The 16,718-nt window shown below is 48.0% G+C and overlaps 4 protein-coding genes across 4 annotated transcripts; 3 read left to right on the forward strand and 1 right to left on the reverse strand.

Annotated features, from left to right (window-relative positions):
• Nucleotides 1–279: 279 nt before the first annotated feature.
• hasA (Hyaluronan synthase) lies at nt 280–1,971 on the forward strand (the record flags this gene model as incomplete). The annotated part of the gene is made up of 4 exons (XM_031152627.1): nt 280–332; nt 447–1,304; nt 1,355–1,646; nt 1,699–1,971. The coding sequence occupies 4 exons, from the start codon at nt 280–282 to the stop codon at nt 1,969–1,971; spliced, it is 1,476 nt and encodes a 491-aa protein (XP_031002946.1).
• Nucleotides 1,972–5,550: 3,579 nt separating this feature from the next.
• Nucleotides 5,551–6,719, reverse strand: LHYA1_G007700 (uncharacterized protein; the record flags this gene model as incomplete). The annotated part of the gene is made up of 2 exons (XM_031152628.1): nt 5,551–5,753; nt 5,804–6,719. 2 exons carry the CDS (start codon nt 6,717–6,719, stop codon nt 5,551–5,553), a joined length of 1,119 nt encoding a protein of 372 aa, XP_031002942.1.
• A 1,027-nt stretch (nt 6,720–7,746) lies between these two features.
• Nucleotides 7,747–9,287, forward strand: gwt1 (GPI-anchored wall transfer protein; the record flags this gene model as incomplete). The annotated part of the gene is made up of 2 exons (XM_031152629.1): nt 7,747–7,866; nt 7,917–9,287. 2 exons carry the CDS (start codon nt 7,747–7,749, stop codon nt 9,285–9,287), a joined length of 1,491 nt encoding a protein of 496 aa, XP_031002936.1.
• A 2,405-nt stretch (nt 9,288–11,692) lies between these two features.
• KIN4 (Serine/threonine-protein kinase) lies at nt 11,693–15,439 on the forward strand (the record flags this gene model as incomplete). Its single annotated transcript, XM_031152630.1, has 3 exons — nt 11,693–12,757; nt 12,811–13,404; nt 13,454–15,439. The coding sequence occupies 3 exons, from the start codon at nt 11,693–11,695 to the stop codon at nt 15,437–15,439; spliced, it is 3,645 nt and encodes a 1,214-aa protein (XP_031002940.1).
• Nucleotides 15,440–16,718: the final 1,279 nt, after the last annotated feature.

The following is a 16,718-nucleotide window of genomic DNA, read 5'->3' on the forward strand; positions in this document are numbered from 1 at the left end:
CTGCCTCGGTGACACTGGAACCTGTCGAACGGTTGGTTTATCACATGATCAGGGACTACCTACACAAACAAGCATTGCCAACTTTGAGCTTCAAGCAACACGTTGAAAATTCTTCTTTGATATTCACTGCGAGGAAGAATTTTTACTGGTTTCGACACGAAGAGGCCACATTTGCAAACCAGTCGACTTAAATTCATTTTTAAGACCTGATTTTTTTGGAAAAAGAACATCGAGTATCACAGCCTCAAAATCCTTTGACATTCTCCCCACTCAGTCAGCATGTCTGTCTTGGAACTTTTGGACGTTTGGCAATGGACCTGGTTGGTTCTCTGGTAAGTCAACTTTGACCACTCACCATCAAATTTCTCTAGAATGGAGACATTTTGGGCATCTTCGTGCAACGAAATGTGTTGGTACCTATACAAGAGCTAATTCCCACGCAATAGGCTTCATCGCTACTTCCGCTTCATTGTCAACACCTGGAGTCACTGGACCTATCAAACGGTTCCAATCCCCGTAAAGCCATCCTACACCTCAAAAGATATCACTGTCATCATCCCGACCATCCACAACAATTTTGAGGAATTGAGGGAATCGCTTCAGAGCATCCTTGCCTGCCAACCGTACGAGCTTCTATTGGTCACGACCTCGGACAAATACCAGAGACTTCGGGCATTCGTCAAGACTTTGGAGGTTTCGAATATTCGAGTGTCTCACGTGCCCATTGCCAACAAGCGGATTCAAGTATGCGAGGCCATTCCAATGGTGAAGACCGCCTTTATTCTCATGGCGGATGACGATGTCACGTGGCCTCGTACAATCCTCCCATGGCTGCTGGCTCCCTTTGAGGATTCCAAGATTGGTGGTGTGGGGCCATGTCAGCGGGTCAAGCGGATTCGGTCTGGCCACCCTCTTATGGAACGTGTTTACAACTGGCTGGGCGCTGCTTATATTGAAAGACGCAACTTTGAGATATCAGCCACTCATGGTCTGGATGGTGGCACCTCGTGCATGTCTGGGCGCACCTGTGTCTTCCGTTCTGAGATACTCCAGAGCCCGCTCTTCCTAGATGGCTTCAAGACTGAACGTTGGGGCAAATTTCAGCTGAATGCTGACGATGACAACTTTGTCACTCGGTGGCTTGTGTCCAACCAGTGGAAGACTTGGATTCAGTACAACAAGGAGTGTGAGATTGAGACTACCCTCGAGAATGATGTCAAATTTCTCTACCAGTGCTCCCGCTGGGCCCGTAGCAATTGGAGAAGCAACTATACTAGCCTTATCACGGAGAGACACGTCTGGACGTAAGTAATGAACATTGACTAAACAGCCACTTTCGCTAACAACCAGAAAGACAACAGCCTTGGTCAACTTATGCCTTGCACATTGCTACCTTTACCTCTCTGTCCTTCGCCTTCGATCCTCTCATCATCTTCCTGACTTTTAAAGCCACAGCACATTGGTCTTCTGAGCTCCAGTTATATGCTGTCTTTGCTCAGCTTGTATGGATGTTTATTACTAAATGGGTCAAACTGATCGGCTTGTTCATGCGAGAGCCATCGGATATGATCTTCTTGCCTGTATCTGTTGTATTCGGATACTTGCATGGCATCATTAAGTTATATGCGCTGGTTACGCTCAGACATGTGAGCTGCCTTGTAGTCTTCTTCCATTTATGCACTGCTGACATCTATCTAGACCTCCTGGGGTAGCCGAGCCGACGGTGATGCCAACGATAGCCACCGTATGAGTCCCCGAGCTCGGCGTAGTGAGAGTATCACTATGCCACCGGGCAACCACCCAGGTCTTATCCGATATAATGACGATAAAGCCTACCCCTCACCTGAAAAGCGCGATCCCTCCGAAAAGGCAGTGGACGACAACGATAGCGCATCCGAGAGCGACTTAGACGCTGCTACTGATAATTCTTACGATGCCAACGATATAAATGATGATTCCAATAATCAGTGATTCGAATATTAGTTCGATAAGGGTGGTGGCCCCTGGACGCTAGTGCAGCATAACTCCAGTTGGACCCCTCCATGCATTTGTCGGTTGTTACCATATTTTCCAATTCCATTCTTTGGCGCCGACGATTTTACGACTTGACGAACGAACGAATTTTGGGACTTTGCAATGCGGTGTTAAATACCGAGATCCTCATGCCGGATTTTGCTGGCAGCATGTGTTGGTGCTTAAGGGCGAAGCGATAGCTGCTATCAACAGCAGATAAATTTTGGCTTTCGTTCTACCGTGTCCTTTTCGGGAGTTTGCTTCATTCTCACTTTGTATTTCCTTGTTCTTTTTGGGATAAGAGAACATAGGGGCCGACGGTACCGTGCACTTAAAATGTCTTCTCTTTGGTTTCTAGGAGCTACAAAAGTTATTTTCTCTTTACTCTCGCTGGGTGGCAGACCTCATTTTCCAAAATTTCTGGTGGTGGCTTAATTGGATGGTAGATGGAAAGTAAAGCATACCCCTAAAAGTATATTACATTCTCTTCTTGGATACTGGGCGGTTGAAACTACTACTCTGTTGCTTGGTTAGAAGAGAGAAATCTGGCATAGAACATCATCAATAGATGAGAGCGGTAATTAAGGACATATATTTGCCAGAGCGCCTTTCAAGTTCATACTTGATCATTGTTCTAATCGTCCCAATTGATTCAGATCTAAATCATCTATCATCAATGCCTTTTTATCTTCACAGCCTCCGTCAAAGTTGACATTCTCCATCATCTCGAAACCCCTTTTCTAGCCAGAGCTCCGTCCGTTCTTCAACTACCCACCCATGACGGAACTCCCAAATCCCTGTCCCTGTAACCCTCCCCATACCGCTAATGCATGCCATTGCATACGCATCATGCACTTGCGTGCAGGGAAGGTTACTCAACCTTTCTGTTGTGTATCTCGCTCGCAGTGGCTTCCAAGCACGTGCTCACACAACAGCCTCCGTACAGTACCCCTCCTCTCCCCTCGCTCACACCATCCTTTCCTTTCCTACCTTCCAGTCCCTCCCCTTCCTTTTCTCGGACCATTATACTATACACATACACGTGTTTATAAAAAACATGTGAATATGATACGTCTCCTTTGGCAAGCCTAACTTCTCGTTTTGATTCGAGAGTAATATTAGAAATCCATAGCCTGAAAGCGGTTAAATCGAACCTGCCTCACGTTGCACGACATTATTCGGCCACGGCCGGAATGGAAAGCAAGCAAGCAAGGCAAGGACTGGGAAGAGAGAAGAAAGTTTCTGCCTGTCTGTCTTGTCCCCTGACTACTTGACTACGGTACATACGGAGTACGTATGTATACGAGGCCTTCTTCGGGGGTGGACGAAAATAGATGTATATATTAAACGAAACTCTCTCCACATCATATCCTTCAAGGTGTCTGTCTGACAAGGAAATACAGTTCAAATCACATCATGCTTCACAGCCTGGTATTTATGAGTTTACAATTTCAATTGCCGCGCAACACGCCATACATAATCCGGGCCTTGCCGGACCGAACAGACTTCTCGTACACGCACGTCTAGACTACTCCACTTAGACTAGACTAGATAGCAAAGAGCAGATGAGAATGAGAATATTACTAATAAAGGAATAAAGAATGAATGATTGATTAACCTAGCTAAGGGATTTAGCTACGGAACTTCGCTTTTGTATTATTTAAATACCTTCCCGCATATCAACCAGGAATCCCACCTTCGACCCCACCCCTCAACGTCAAGTCCAGCCCCACTCATGCACGGCGCTGAGATCAGAGGGACCTGCATACTGAATGCTGGCCGGCCGCCGATGACGATTGCGCATAACTACAGGAGGCATGATGGATGAGATGGGATGGGATGGGATGGGAGGCTTGGATGCGCATACATATATAGGACGATTGTCATGGTACGTTGTGCGGTACTTGTAATGCTACATTATGCCGTACCGAGTACGGGCAGACAGGCATATTTACTAATACAATGTAACTGTGGTGTATGATTTTGTGGGATCTGATTGTGTGTATCGTATCTACGGTACTGTACAGTACTGTACAGGACCATATCTGTGTGGGTGTGATTGAGATGTGATTTGGAGGAAGTGGAGTGGCATGGGCTGATGTGATGGAATTTGGTTCGGTAGCATGGGAGGGGGAGGGATGAAATGTGCTGTGATGTGATGCGACTGCGACCTCGACTCAAGCCGTGCGTGATTGCGGGGTTCACCTCGCCCAAGTAGTTCGTTCTAACACAGCCACAGACAGACACAGCTCAGATTATGCTTACTGCTTACTCGCGTTAAGATATTTAGGGATATATTCTTTATTTACGAGATAGCCGTCGAAAAGTCATTAGAGCTGCGACAAAGGAAGGGCAAATTAAAGATAATGCTTAGATAGATAAGTAACCCCAGCCCAGCCTATACATAGATTTGTAAATGTATAGCTTCACCCATCCCATCCTTGAGCGTTAGGTAAGAAAGGGACGGTCTTAATAAGCAAGCAAACAACCAACCAAAGAGGTACCATATTTTAGCGGGTTGCGAATCTCTCCTACCATAGACCTTCGGACCTTCGGGAGTAGGGAGGGCTTCATACTCGCACAAGTAGGTATTTACAAGTAATATAACATACTAGTATGTACTTTATTCGTACCAGTCCAGTCCAGACAGACAGAATCACCCACTACAAGTACGGCCCGCTCGCTATTCCCATTATTTATCGCCAAGGGAGGGGGCAAGGCAGGGTGGGGCGTGCCGAGTCGCGCTTTAGTTCCTACATTACTCGCCTCTACCATACCATACCTACTTGTACAACAATACTATATGCCATAGCATTACTCCAGAACCCAAATCCAAACAGCTACATACATACATACATACAGTCTGTAATTAACATAACATATTATACTTACATCAGGAATGGTAATTAATTATCAATCACGGTATGGGGCATCGCATCAATTAATCATTGGCGCGTGTAACAACCATTCCTTGTATTGTGCATAATGGTAGTGTCAAAAGTGGGGGAAGTAGGCAATGGCAATGGTAGTGTCCACTTCAAGCTAAACTCGCAGCATTTAGTGTGCTAGATCTAGATGCCGTGCATGGAGGCGTACATTATGATGTTGCCGAATGAAAGAATCCACCGAATGACTTTTTCAAGAGATGATGCTAGATGCCGGATGGATGGATGGATCTGGTGGGTATGTTTGGTATTGCATGGTACAGTAATGCGGTGTTGGGTAGATGTGGGCTGAGATGAGACTGCGGTTTGGGTCTGAGATCGATGGATGGTAGGCAGGATGGATGTGGGAGATGCATAATATCTGACTGAGAATCTGAGATGCATCCGAGTACGGCAGTGTAGAGTTTTCACGGCGCAGCTATGTAGTCCTGGCACCACTTGACATTGCCGTGATGCAATGGTACTAAAACGGACGTTGTGAATCTTTGTCTCTGCCCTAAATCTTGACAACACTTCTTTGCTTGTTAAGTGCAGGTCAAACTTCATCCAGCCGTAACTCATAACGCATCATGCAAATGCAAACTTTACTTTCTCAATCAGCATTCCCAGCTAGGAATAGAATATCCTCCTTCATAGCCGGTGTCATCTCCCCCTTCCCGGTATAAATATACGAGACGACATCTCTCCACGCCTCAGGTCTGGGGACCGGGAGATCGATGGAATCTCCCTTCCTCACATGACCAGAGAGCATCAATGCTCCTAGAACTGGGAGATAGTGAAGTGCATATTCGATATCTGAAACAGTCAGAAGAAATCACGAACATTATTACGATTAGAGTACTTACGAACAGGAACAACCCCTTTCCCTAGCGAGCCGGGGTCATTTCCGGCCCGGCCCTCCTTGTATCCCCGTTTGCTCTCGCTTGACAGCGGCTGCGCCGACAGCCGTCGTTGTCGTACGGAGCGTCTAAGGCGTGGGGGACTAGCACCTGCTGATCGGTTTCCAGATACCGGGATGCTCGTACGTAGATCTTCAATGTCAAATTGTCTCTGGATCAAGAACGGCTTCCGTTCCTTCGCCCTGGGAGCTACTCTCGCGCGGATAGTGACTAGATTTGATGATCCGGGTTGTAAAGCATGACCTCCTTCTGTGGTGAGGGCTAGACTGGGTCGACGAAGGCTGACAGCATTGACAAACGCATCTGCGGTTTCTGAATTACCAAGGTAAACACTGCCCCAGTCCCGGAGTCGATCATGGATATATAGAAACGGGACATCTGAAGCAGCGACGAGTACATCATCCGATCTCTCTCTTGATGCAATCTTCCCGATCTTGACCAAGTCATTCTCTTTCATCCCAGTCATCTGCACATCAGCCGCTTCATCAATCTGGATCTCGGGCACATCTGGAGTTTCTGCAACTGTCTGTAGCTGGCTCTTTGGAGAAGAAAAGGTGAAGTTTCCAAGTTGCGCCGCAAGATCTCCTTCTGGAGGGAAGCTAGAGTGACGACGAGGGAACTGATGTACTTCGAATAAGCTTTTACGCCGCTGCTGTGCGTCGGCTTTTGGTCCGATTGGTATTTCGTGGTCGAGTTGGTAGGCACGTGCTGCCACAATACTTGGGCTTGGAAGAGAGTTCCTGGACGAAGATGATGATTGACTCGAGGACCGACGTTTCATCAAATCTTGTGAGGCATTACTGATTGCCAGTTGTTGCAGATCGGTATGGTGTTTTCGTGCAACGGTTGATGTTTCGCTCATGTTGACGGTTTTGATGTGATATTGGATGACTTCTTAGCTCAATTGAGTATTTCGAAAAACGAGCCAACGGTCTTGTGGTATTCTCTTCTCTCCACCACGGTAGTTGACGCGTCTCACGCAAGCTGTCCACCAAACTCAATACGTTCCTGCTCGTTGGGAAAGGGGGGGAGCTTAAAGACACGAAAGTAAATTCTGGCAACTCTGATGACGAAAATGAGTGTTTTGTAGGACGACATGCAGAACAGCAGATAGAGGTCGCGAGCTGGTATATAAGAAAAAGAAAATGGGGGTTGAGGGGTACATTCCTTGAGGTGGGAGCTTATGATTAGGTTTGGGATTCTTAAGCGTCAACACAAAGAAAAGTGATGGCCTTCAGAATGTTTGACACGTCCCTTACATACATACGAACGTGTTTACTATGGACAAAGAGACTGCTTGAACGTTGACAGCAAGCCGCACCCCTCCCGCAACATGAATTAAGTCTGCAACGATACTTATTGGGCCATTTGGGCTCTCGGGTGAAGGTTGTGGATGTAGATCATCAACTTTGAGAGGCACGTGTCATTCTTCCGCAAGCAGCTTGCTTTTGATAGAAAAGCTATTTAATCAAGGAGAGTGATGCGAATTAATGGCAACTTGCCTCAGGCCGCCCGTTATCTTCTCATGATTCGAAACGCCAACGCATAGTCTTTGAAGAGGACATTCCTCAAGTCCTCAATAGGTGAGACTCCTAATGCCTAGTCAGGAGCTATCCTTTTGCAGCAAAAGTCTTCAGAAAGGACACCATGGCCAAAAAAAACTTCAACAGCATATGAGTGATCTGTCAATATGACACATATTGAAGCGGTGACTACATCTGTTGGAAAAGAGATGTATGTCGGAGTGAAGTGGGTGGATGCGGATTTTTGAGTTCGCTTGAGATGTGACCACGCGACTCACTTCTCTACGACGCGACTTCTGGCATCTTCAAAGTCCAACTATATAACTCTCGAGGGATGGACATCGTTCCACCACAACAATTGCAACAATGTCGAGGGCAGCAGAAGCAGCTATAGCTGCCAGTTACAAAGCTCTGAAAGAAGACTTTGTATCCAATCTTACTGGCGGAGAAATTGGGGAGATCAACTATGTTACTGCAGTTGCGCCCGTAAGTCTTTTTCTCCAGCAGAGATATATATATATACTAAGCATCCCAAGGTAGCATTGGTCCTCTGGTCTGCTCTGCAAACACGGCAATCCTTTTTCAAACCATATACCCCCCTATCCTTCGCCGTCGACTTCCTCCTCAATGTCTGCGCCATCCTCCTCGCAACCACCCTCTATTCCTCCACACCCATCGTCCTCAACATCCTCCTCCTCGCTCCCGTAGCAATCATCTACGCCCTCCCACGCCCCCCGCTCTCGAAAAAACCCAAAGTTCCCCCACCGAAAACAAAAGATGCTGATGCGGAGAACCCGCTTCCCAAGAAACCCTTCTTGACCATATACAGAGGCGCAATGCTGGTTGTAACATGTCTAGCCATCTTGGCAGTCGATTTCCGCATCTTCCCTCGCAGATTCGCAAAGGTCGAGAACTGGGGCACATCGCTGATGGACGTGGGTGTCGGATCCTTCGTCTTCTCCGCAGGCGTCGTGGCCGCACGACCAATTCTCAAAGAGCAGTTAGCGGGCAAGAGCACAGCACTCAGCACACGATTATACAAATCCATACGGCATTCTCTGCCACTTCTCGTATTGGGGTTTATAAGGCTATACAGCGTCAAGGGATTGGATTACGCAGAACATGTCACTGAGTATGGGGTGCATTGGAACTTCTTCTTCACACTGGGCTTTCTACCGCCGTTCCTGGCATTGTTCCAGACGGCTTTCGCATACATCCCTTCGTACGCTGGTCTTGCTATCTTGCTAGGCTCTGTTTACCAGGTAGCGCTGGAATTCACGACCCTGAAAGCATATATCCTCACCGCGCCCCGCACCAACCTCTTCTCCCAGAACCGCGAGGGCATCTTCAGTTTCTTCGGATACCTAGCGATCTTCCTCGCTGGCCAGAGCACAGGTATGTTTGTGCTGCCGCGGAAACTGTCATCTACAGCCACGACTGGGACGGAGCAGCGGAAACGCCTCGTCTTGACGCTGGGGGCTTGGTCCGGGTTCTGGATAGCGTTGTTTATGCTGACGACGAATTACAAATACGGGCTCGCGCTGAGCGTGTCCCGACGCCTAGCAAACCTGCCCTACGTACTCTGGATTAGCGCCTTCAACAGCACGCAAATCCTCTGCTTCTGCCTGGTCGAAACATTCTTCTTCCCGGGCGTGTACAAAGCCACGACTGCGAAGGAGGAGAAGGAGGCGTATGAGTTGGCGACGAGCAGGGTGCTGGAGGCGTATAATCGGAACGGGTTATTTGTGTTTCTGGTGGCGAATCTGGGCACAGGGATTGTGAACATGACGGTCAAGACGTTGGATGTTGGGAGTAGGGGGGCTATGGGGATATTGGGTGTTTATGGGGGGCTGATTACTGCTTTGGCGGTGGGGTTGGATTTGTATGGGATTTCTATCAAGATGTAAACGTAGATTTAACGGCTGACGAGTATAAATTACATTTGAGGCTCTAATTTGCCTTGTAAAATTATTTTATATTAATCAATTTAGCTCGAGATGCGGAGATCGGACTTCCCCGTCCCAGTATTATCCATGGACGGGTAGGGTATCACCGTAATGGCCCATGGCCATGGCAACGGCTGATTACCTTTCTAGAAGGTAGGCGAGGGCGACGTAAGGAAATGATGGCGTTGGTCCGTGGCGGATTGCCCGTTCTGTTTATCCGCTCGAGTAGCTTCTAGCGATTGGGATGTAGATGTAGATGTAGATGGGGAGGTGTTTAGAGAGGAGGAGAGATAGCAGTTGATTATATAGAGAATGGGAGAATGAGGGGAGAGGTTCTAAAAAGCAAGGACTTGGTCGGGAATAGGTAGGTACTGTAGGTATGGAGGTGGTTTGTTTCTTTGCTAAAGATAGATAGATATCTGTATGTACAGTAGGGTATTCCTTCTTGATAGGAATGGAATAGATGGTTGATATGGTTAAATTACGGAGAATTTTAAAAAGCTCTCCGTGTTATTATATCTTTCTCAAGGTAAAATACTATAGTATAGTTCTTGAACGGAATCTTATTCCTCCAAGTTACTGTAAGTTGAAAAGAAAGGTCGTAGATAAGGTAGTCGGGACTCGGCTCGGGTTCGGGAGAAAGATGGATGGCTGGCTGCAAGTACCCGCTAGGTCCGTTTCGTCGCTTGAAACTAAAATCAGACGGTACGGGTACGGGGTAGGTATGGAGTGGAGTGTCCATAGATCTGTGTTTCAGGTGATGAAAAGAGGCTTTTTGAACGAGGTGAGGTTTGTGTAATTGGTAATTGATCACCCAATCAATTAATCGAGAAGCCAAGAGATTGATTTCTAGAAAAGGTAGCAATTAATATACTTGCCATATACAGGAATAAATGATCAACAAACATATGGGATGTATGTCCGGAAACAGATATAAGTTTCGTCAAAGATTATTATGACTAATCAATCTAGGAAGTCAAGTAAACAAAGCATGAAGAGTGGGAAATGATTTGTTTATGGAAATGGCTTGCTTGGACTTTTGAAGATTGCGATGATCTCACCTGCGAGGATGTTTCATGGTGATCCTTGTAGCGGGTCATCTAGTACGGGAATGTTTAATGTGCCACGTCAATGCGGCTTAGATGGGGGATTGGTGGGAGAAGAGAAGAGAAGAGAACGAGAGGGAGGAGTGGATGGGATGGGGATGGGGATGGAGCTGGAGATGGAGATGGAGGAAACATTGTTTATGCCTTTGATGTTGTTGTTTTACGCGCAGGACTGCCGGTACGAGTTGCTGCTTGGGGTTTGAGGTGAGAAAGAGGACGCGATGATTGATGATGGGATGAAACTGTGGTTATATGTGCTTGGAGTTGTATGGAGAGAAGCATAACATGGAAAGATTTGGTGGTTGTGAGGAGGGACGGAATTGATATAGAAAGAACAACGATGGGAAAGATTAATTGATTTTATATAATACAGATGTTCAGCTGGTCTTCAAGGGAGAAGAGAAGCAAATATCAATATAACCAGCCTTCTTCTCCCCGTCTTTCTGCAGAGACCGGAGACTCCGTCATATTAATTCATGGATATATATCAAAATTATATTAACATCTCGACTCGGGATGCCATCTTATCCAACGAGTCTCCTTGTAGACATTCATTTTAGTATCACAGTCCTTTCCAGCCAGAATTGGTGTCACAGTAGGTAGTCCGCTTGGCCTCGCTAGGTCGTGAAAAGGAAATTGCAGCCCCAAGCAAAAGGCAGGTGGTTGATCTTGTATCTGCCGTCTGTCAGTCAGTCTGTCTGTCTGTCTGTCTGTTTCTGCTCCGAAACCAAAAAACCCTCCTCCTCCAATCCAACTCCACCATACCAGTCTTCTCCCTCCCTTCCTTCCTTCCGACCTCACCCTCACCCTCATCCTCACCGACAGACATCAACATCATACCACTCGCCTACTGTTCAGTTCAGTTCAGTCCAATTCCCACTCGTTGCTCGTCTTGTTCTCGTCGTCGCGCGCCATCAATCGACACCGTCCCATTTCAACCTGAAGATACCCCCATTATCCCCGCGTATTTGTTCCAGAAATCACCCGTCAGACCGCGACAATCACCCTATCGCAGCTGAACAGTGACAGCCGTGGAAAAGTCCTGGCACGATTGCTGCGCCAACATCCTGCTGCACCATGCTAGCTAGTTCGTCCTATTGGTGATCCAGGCGACCTTCGCAATCACAAGCAACAGGGCAGGCTTGATATTGATCTCTGCGGACCTCATCTGCCAGCAACAGCCTCATCAGCCGGGCCAGAATAGACACGACATCGATAACCTCACACTCCACCTTCTGTACGTGCGCATTGCACACAGCGATGTCTTCGGCCGCACTCCAAGCAGCGCCTCATCAACCCACATCCGTGTCTTCACATTCTCCCGTGGCAGCAACAGCTTCTAACAGGCCTTACACCGCTGGGTCATCGCAGTCTCGGGAACAGCAATATTACAATCAGAATCTTCCAAACGCGTCGCCTTCGTCAACCCGGCGACCCAACAGACGACCCAGCGGCAATGGCGCAAACTCGAATAATCTTAATTCCTCCCAGCAACAACAAACACAATATTATTCACCGTCAGGCAATACTTCCTCCCCTTCCGCGCCGGTAAACTCGCGTAGCCAACCTTCAAGTCACCCATCATCGCCCATTGTTTCCACTTTACCTCCTACTGGTTATCCTACAATGGCACCCGGTGATGCCCAGATAGGTCGTGCTCCAGTTGTCTCACCTCGAACATCCTCGAACCGGAACCCTGCACATGCCGCAGCCTCTGCAGCAGAGCGAAACTCAAGACGGGCAGCATACAATGAGCCTAAAAACTCTCCACGCGCGATACAAGGCGATGGATCACAAGATAGGGTGGAAAGACAGCGCAGCAATGGCAATACCCAAGTCAATGGAGCTGATAAAGGAGATGATGCTGTAGCCGCGGCTAATGCAGCTGCTCGATCAAGGCGAAGACAGCAACCATCCAGTGAAGCTGTTCTCCCACATAGACCAAGTGGGAGCCGTGATTCTAGAGCCCCTCCGCAGTCTTCCTCTGCTAGGGCTGCTGCTAGCACCCGGTCACCAGAGACACTTTCTAGAGAGAACAGCCACATCCTGAATGTTATCAAAGTCAGCGACCCCGAGCAAGATCTCGTCCGTTTAGAGGAGCGCAAGGCAGAGGCTATTCCTTCTTCACCCACTACACATGCGCCTATGGGGGTTATATCCAACGAAGGCGCTCCAGATGTCCCTAGAAGCGGAGGTCGAAGTAGGCATGATCATACAGCAAGCAAGCGCGAGAAGAGCAGCAAATTCGGGGACTACTTCCTGGGAGCTACATTAGGTGAAGGAGAGTTTGGGAAGGTCAAGATGGGATGGAAACAGGAGGGTGGTGTACAGGCAAGTTATCACATTTTACTTGATTTCCTCCTACTAACATTATTCAGGTGGCTGTCAAGCTCATTCGCCGCGATAGTGTCGGCACAAACCCTACGAGACTTGCCAAGATCTACCGTGAAGTCGCGATCCTCCGCGAAATAGCCCATCCCAACATCGTTCGATTACACGAGATGATTGAGACCGATCGACAGATTGGTATCATCCTCGAATACGCATCTGGTGGAGAACTATTCGACTACATCCTGAACCACAGATACTTGAAGGACAACGCTGCTCGCCGACTCTTTGCACAATTGGTGTCTGGAGTTGGCTATCTGCACAAGAAGGGGATTGTTCACCGAGATTTGAAGCTCGAAAATCTACTGCTTGATCATAACCGAAACATCATCATCACTGATTTTGGATTCGCCAATACCTTCAACCCCGGAGACGAATTAGGTGAGGATGTTGAATACAATCTTTCTAGTAGGGAATATGTGAAGAAGATGGAGCTTGACAAGATCATGTCAAACGGCATGAGAAGGGGTGATTTGATGCAGACGAGTTGTGGTAGTCCATGTTATGCAGCTCCAGAACTTGTCGTCAGCGAGTCACTTTACACTGGCCGCAAAGTAGATGTCTGGAGTTGTGGTGTTATTTTAGTAAGTCACTGTTCGCCTATCCCCAGATATTTGCTAATCGTATCTTTAGTATGCCATGCTTGCTGGCTACCTACCTTTCGATGACGACCCAGCCAACCCCGAAGGTGATAATATCAATCTCTTGTACAAGTACATTGTATCCACTCCTCTCACCTTTCCAGAATATATTACTCCGCATGCCCGAGACCTACTTCGCCGAATCCTCGTCCCAGACCCCCGAAAGCGGGCAGATCTTTTTGAAGTTGCCAGGCATAGCTGGTTGAGCGAATTCGAGCATGTTGTAGGCTTCATTACAAGCACCGCTTCCACGGCAGATGTTGCAAAGAAAACAGCCAACTCGGAGGAGCATCAGGAAACACCCCTGCTTGCGAGAAGTGCATCAGTCAGAGAACCAACGAAGACGCAGAAACCACCTACGGCTGTTGGCGATCTTAGCAGAAAGCACGGAAACTTGGACCAGACGGAGACTGAGGCACATACTAAATCTCACAAGGACAACAAGCGCAGAACCGTGCAGGTGGAGTATGTTGCACCTCGAACACAAACCCAGCGTGGCGAGCCCTCTACCGCTGCTGCCCCATCCGGATCGTCAAGAACACGCGCACGTGCAGGAAGTGGAGGACCAGTTGAGGTACAACAACCGAATAGAGCTGTTTCTACAGAGAAGCCATTACCACAGGATCCTCCCATTTCTCGGGATGCCAAGTATTCGGGTGGGAATCCCAATTCTCAGCGTCAACAAGGCATGCCTCCACCAGCACGCCCAGGCCGAGGCCCTCCTAGATCTGTGTCGGAAAGCACTCAAATGGCACACGTGGCAGGCCCCCCAGTTTCCATGGCGAGACCGACTACTGGAGGTTCTATGACTTCGACTGGGAGCAGATCAGGAGCACTCCCAACACGCGGTTCGTACAGCCAGCCCGTGGCTCCTACTGTCGCAGGCACCAACGCGACAGGTCGGATGTCACAGCCCAAGAATGGGAAGACCTATAATATTTCTGCTCCAATGATGCAGAATGAAGAGGAGATTGGACTTCCAAGTTCCCAGGTTCCGGCTAAATTTGCGAGAGTGTCAGGTTTTAACGACCCACAACAGCCACAACATGAAGCAAAGGGCCACAAGAGATCAAACACCGTTGGTGGCTTTTTCAGATCGAACTCCCTTTTTGGAGGCAAATCAAAGAAGGACTCGAACACCGACCAAGATTCAAGAGGTCCACCCGAGAAACCAAAGAAATCATATCCACCTGTGAGCATGAGCGGTGCAGTTGGTCAGGGCCCAACCGATACCCCACGACAATCGATGGATTCCCGTCGATCAATATCATTTGGATTTGGCAAGAAGAGAAGTGGAAGCATCAGCGGGTCACAATCTACCCTGCAAGACAAGCCGAGAAGATTTTCCTTCCTCCCAGCTTCGATATCTCTCAAGTCAATTGGAATTGGCAAGGACGCTGCCAATGAGCCATACGATCGGCCCGACAGCCGCAACTACCTCGAAAATCCTGCAATGGCCCGCATTGATGCATCTCGGAATGTCAGCGGTGCTCTACCACTCACCGCAGATGGCTCATACGATCGAGTTCGAGATAGCCCACTGCTAGACCGCCGTGGTACATCAACTGGCAGCCCAGCCCAACATCAACGTTACCCCTCGCACGGGCAAACCGTAGACCCACGCTCCGGTGCCCCACCACAGTTTCTACCCCCTATGACCTTCCGCCAAGGCGAATCAACTTTAACCACCGAGTCCGAGTCCTCGCTCAATGATATTCAGAATCGCCGAGGCCCAAGCGCCGCCTATCCTCCCGGCTTTAACGACTACGAAGTCGATCGTCGACCTGCGAATAATAGTAGGGGTGGGAATGGAAGAGGTGTTTTGCAGAAGAACAACAGAAAATTCACCGACGCGTATGAGCAAGAAAATAATGGGTATGGACAGTCGCATGTCGATAATGCGGGCAGTAGTGGCGCAGCGAGAAAGGTGATGGATTTCTTCAGGAGGAGAGGACGAGATCGTGGGGGTGATAGATGAACACGCCTTCCCCGAAACCACACATCCTATTATTCCTCGCTAAATACCGAATTATATCATTGTTGGATTGTAAAGGGTGGCTTGCTTTGTTGATAAGAGAAGAGAGTATGAAGAGAGGGGTGGCTGGAGAACCTGACATATTTGCATAATTGCATTGCTTGTTGTGCGCGCATTGTTGGATTTTGGAGTTCAGAGGATGGATGGGAGGGCGTGATGGAGTTGAGCTCTTCTGTGTGGATGGTATGTGTATCTTATGTGTATTGCGTAGTAATCAACTGCAGATGTGAGAAGCTGCGAGAGGGGGAATGGAAAGGAAGAGAGTGCGAGAGCGAGCTAAATAGCGTAGTAAGGACGGACTATACCGTATCTTATATTATATGTCCTTTTGTAATCAATCATCACGCTGATGAATTAAACATATCTCTTATATCTGCTCTGCATTGGTGAGACGGTGTATTAGTATTGTCTTGCGGTATCTATATAGGTCTAACTTCGATCCCGGTTTCTGTCGACGTTAACAGGAAGATGACTTCGTATCCTTTGTAAAACAAAAGCTCTTAAGAATACTAGGATTTGAAATTTATAGCTTTATAGGACATTCGCCTATTATTCCGAGTGAGATTTATTTGAGGAGAGGAGGGGATCTCATATAAAACAACGGGTTAGTAACATTCTTAGCTGGAAGAATAATTAAAATCAAACTTAAATGTCCACCTATAACAAGCGTTGCGTAACTTTAAAGTATACACAGGTCACGCTTCCCTCTTTGGTACTTTCTTGGCCGCATGCTTTACAGTCTTATGCTCTTCCGTTTCATGTTCTTCACTCTCGTGCTCAGTCTCATCGTGTTTTGCCTTCGAAGCCACCTTCTTATTTGCGAGTGGCGTCTTGGAGGCTTCGCCATGTTCGCCATGAGCAGGCGCTGCTTTCTTCTTGACGATAGGTTTCTTGGGCGCTTCACCATCCTTGTGCGCTGGAGCTTTCTTGGCAGGGCCCTTCGAACCTTCTTCTTCCGGAGCCTTTCTGACAACCAGCTTCTTGAGTGGTGCTTTGGCGAGCCCAGGGCCCAATTTGAGGGGTGTTGCTTTGCCCTCTTCACCGGATTTAGCTGGTGCCTTTTTCTTGACGATAGGTTTGACTGGAGCTTTATAATCCTCCTCTCGTTCCGGGGACTTCTTGGTTGGCTTCTTTCCTGCTGCAGCTTCACCTTCTTTCTTTTCCAACGGCGTCTTGCCCAGTGGTGAAGTCTTTGCTTTGGAACCTTCCTTTGGTCTCATTG

The sequence above is a fragment of the Lachnellula hyalina genome, assembly GCF_007821495.1.
Source record: "Lachnellula hyalina strain CBS 185.66 chromosome Unknown contig00143, whole genome shotgun sequence".
Classification (NCBI taxonomy): Eukaryota; Fungi; Ascomycota; class Leotiomycetes; order Helotiales; family Lachnaceae; genus Lachnellula; species Lachnellula hyalina.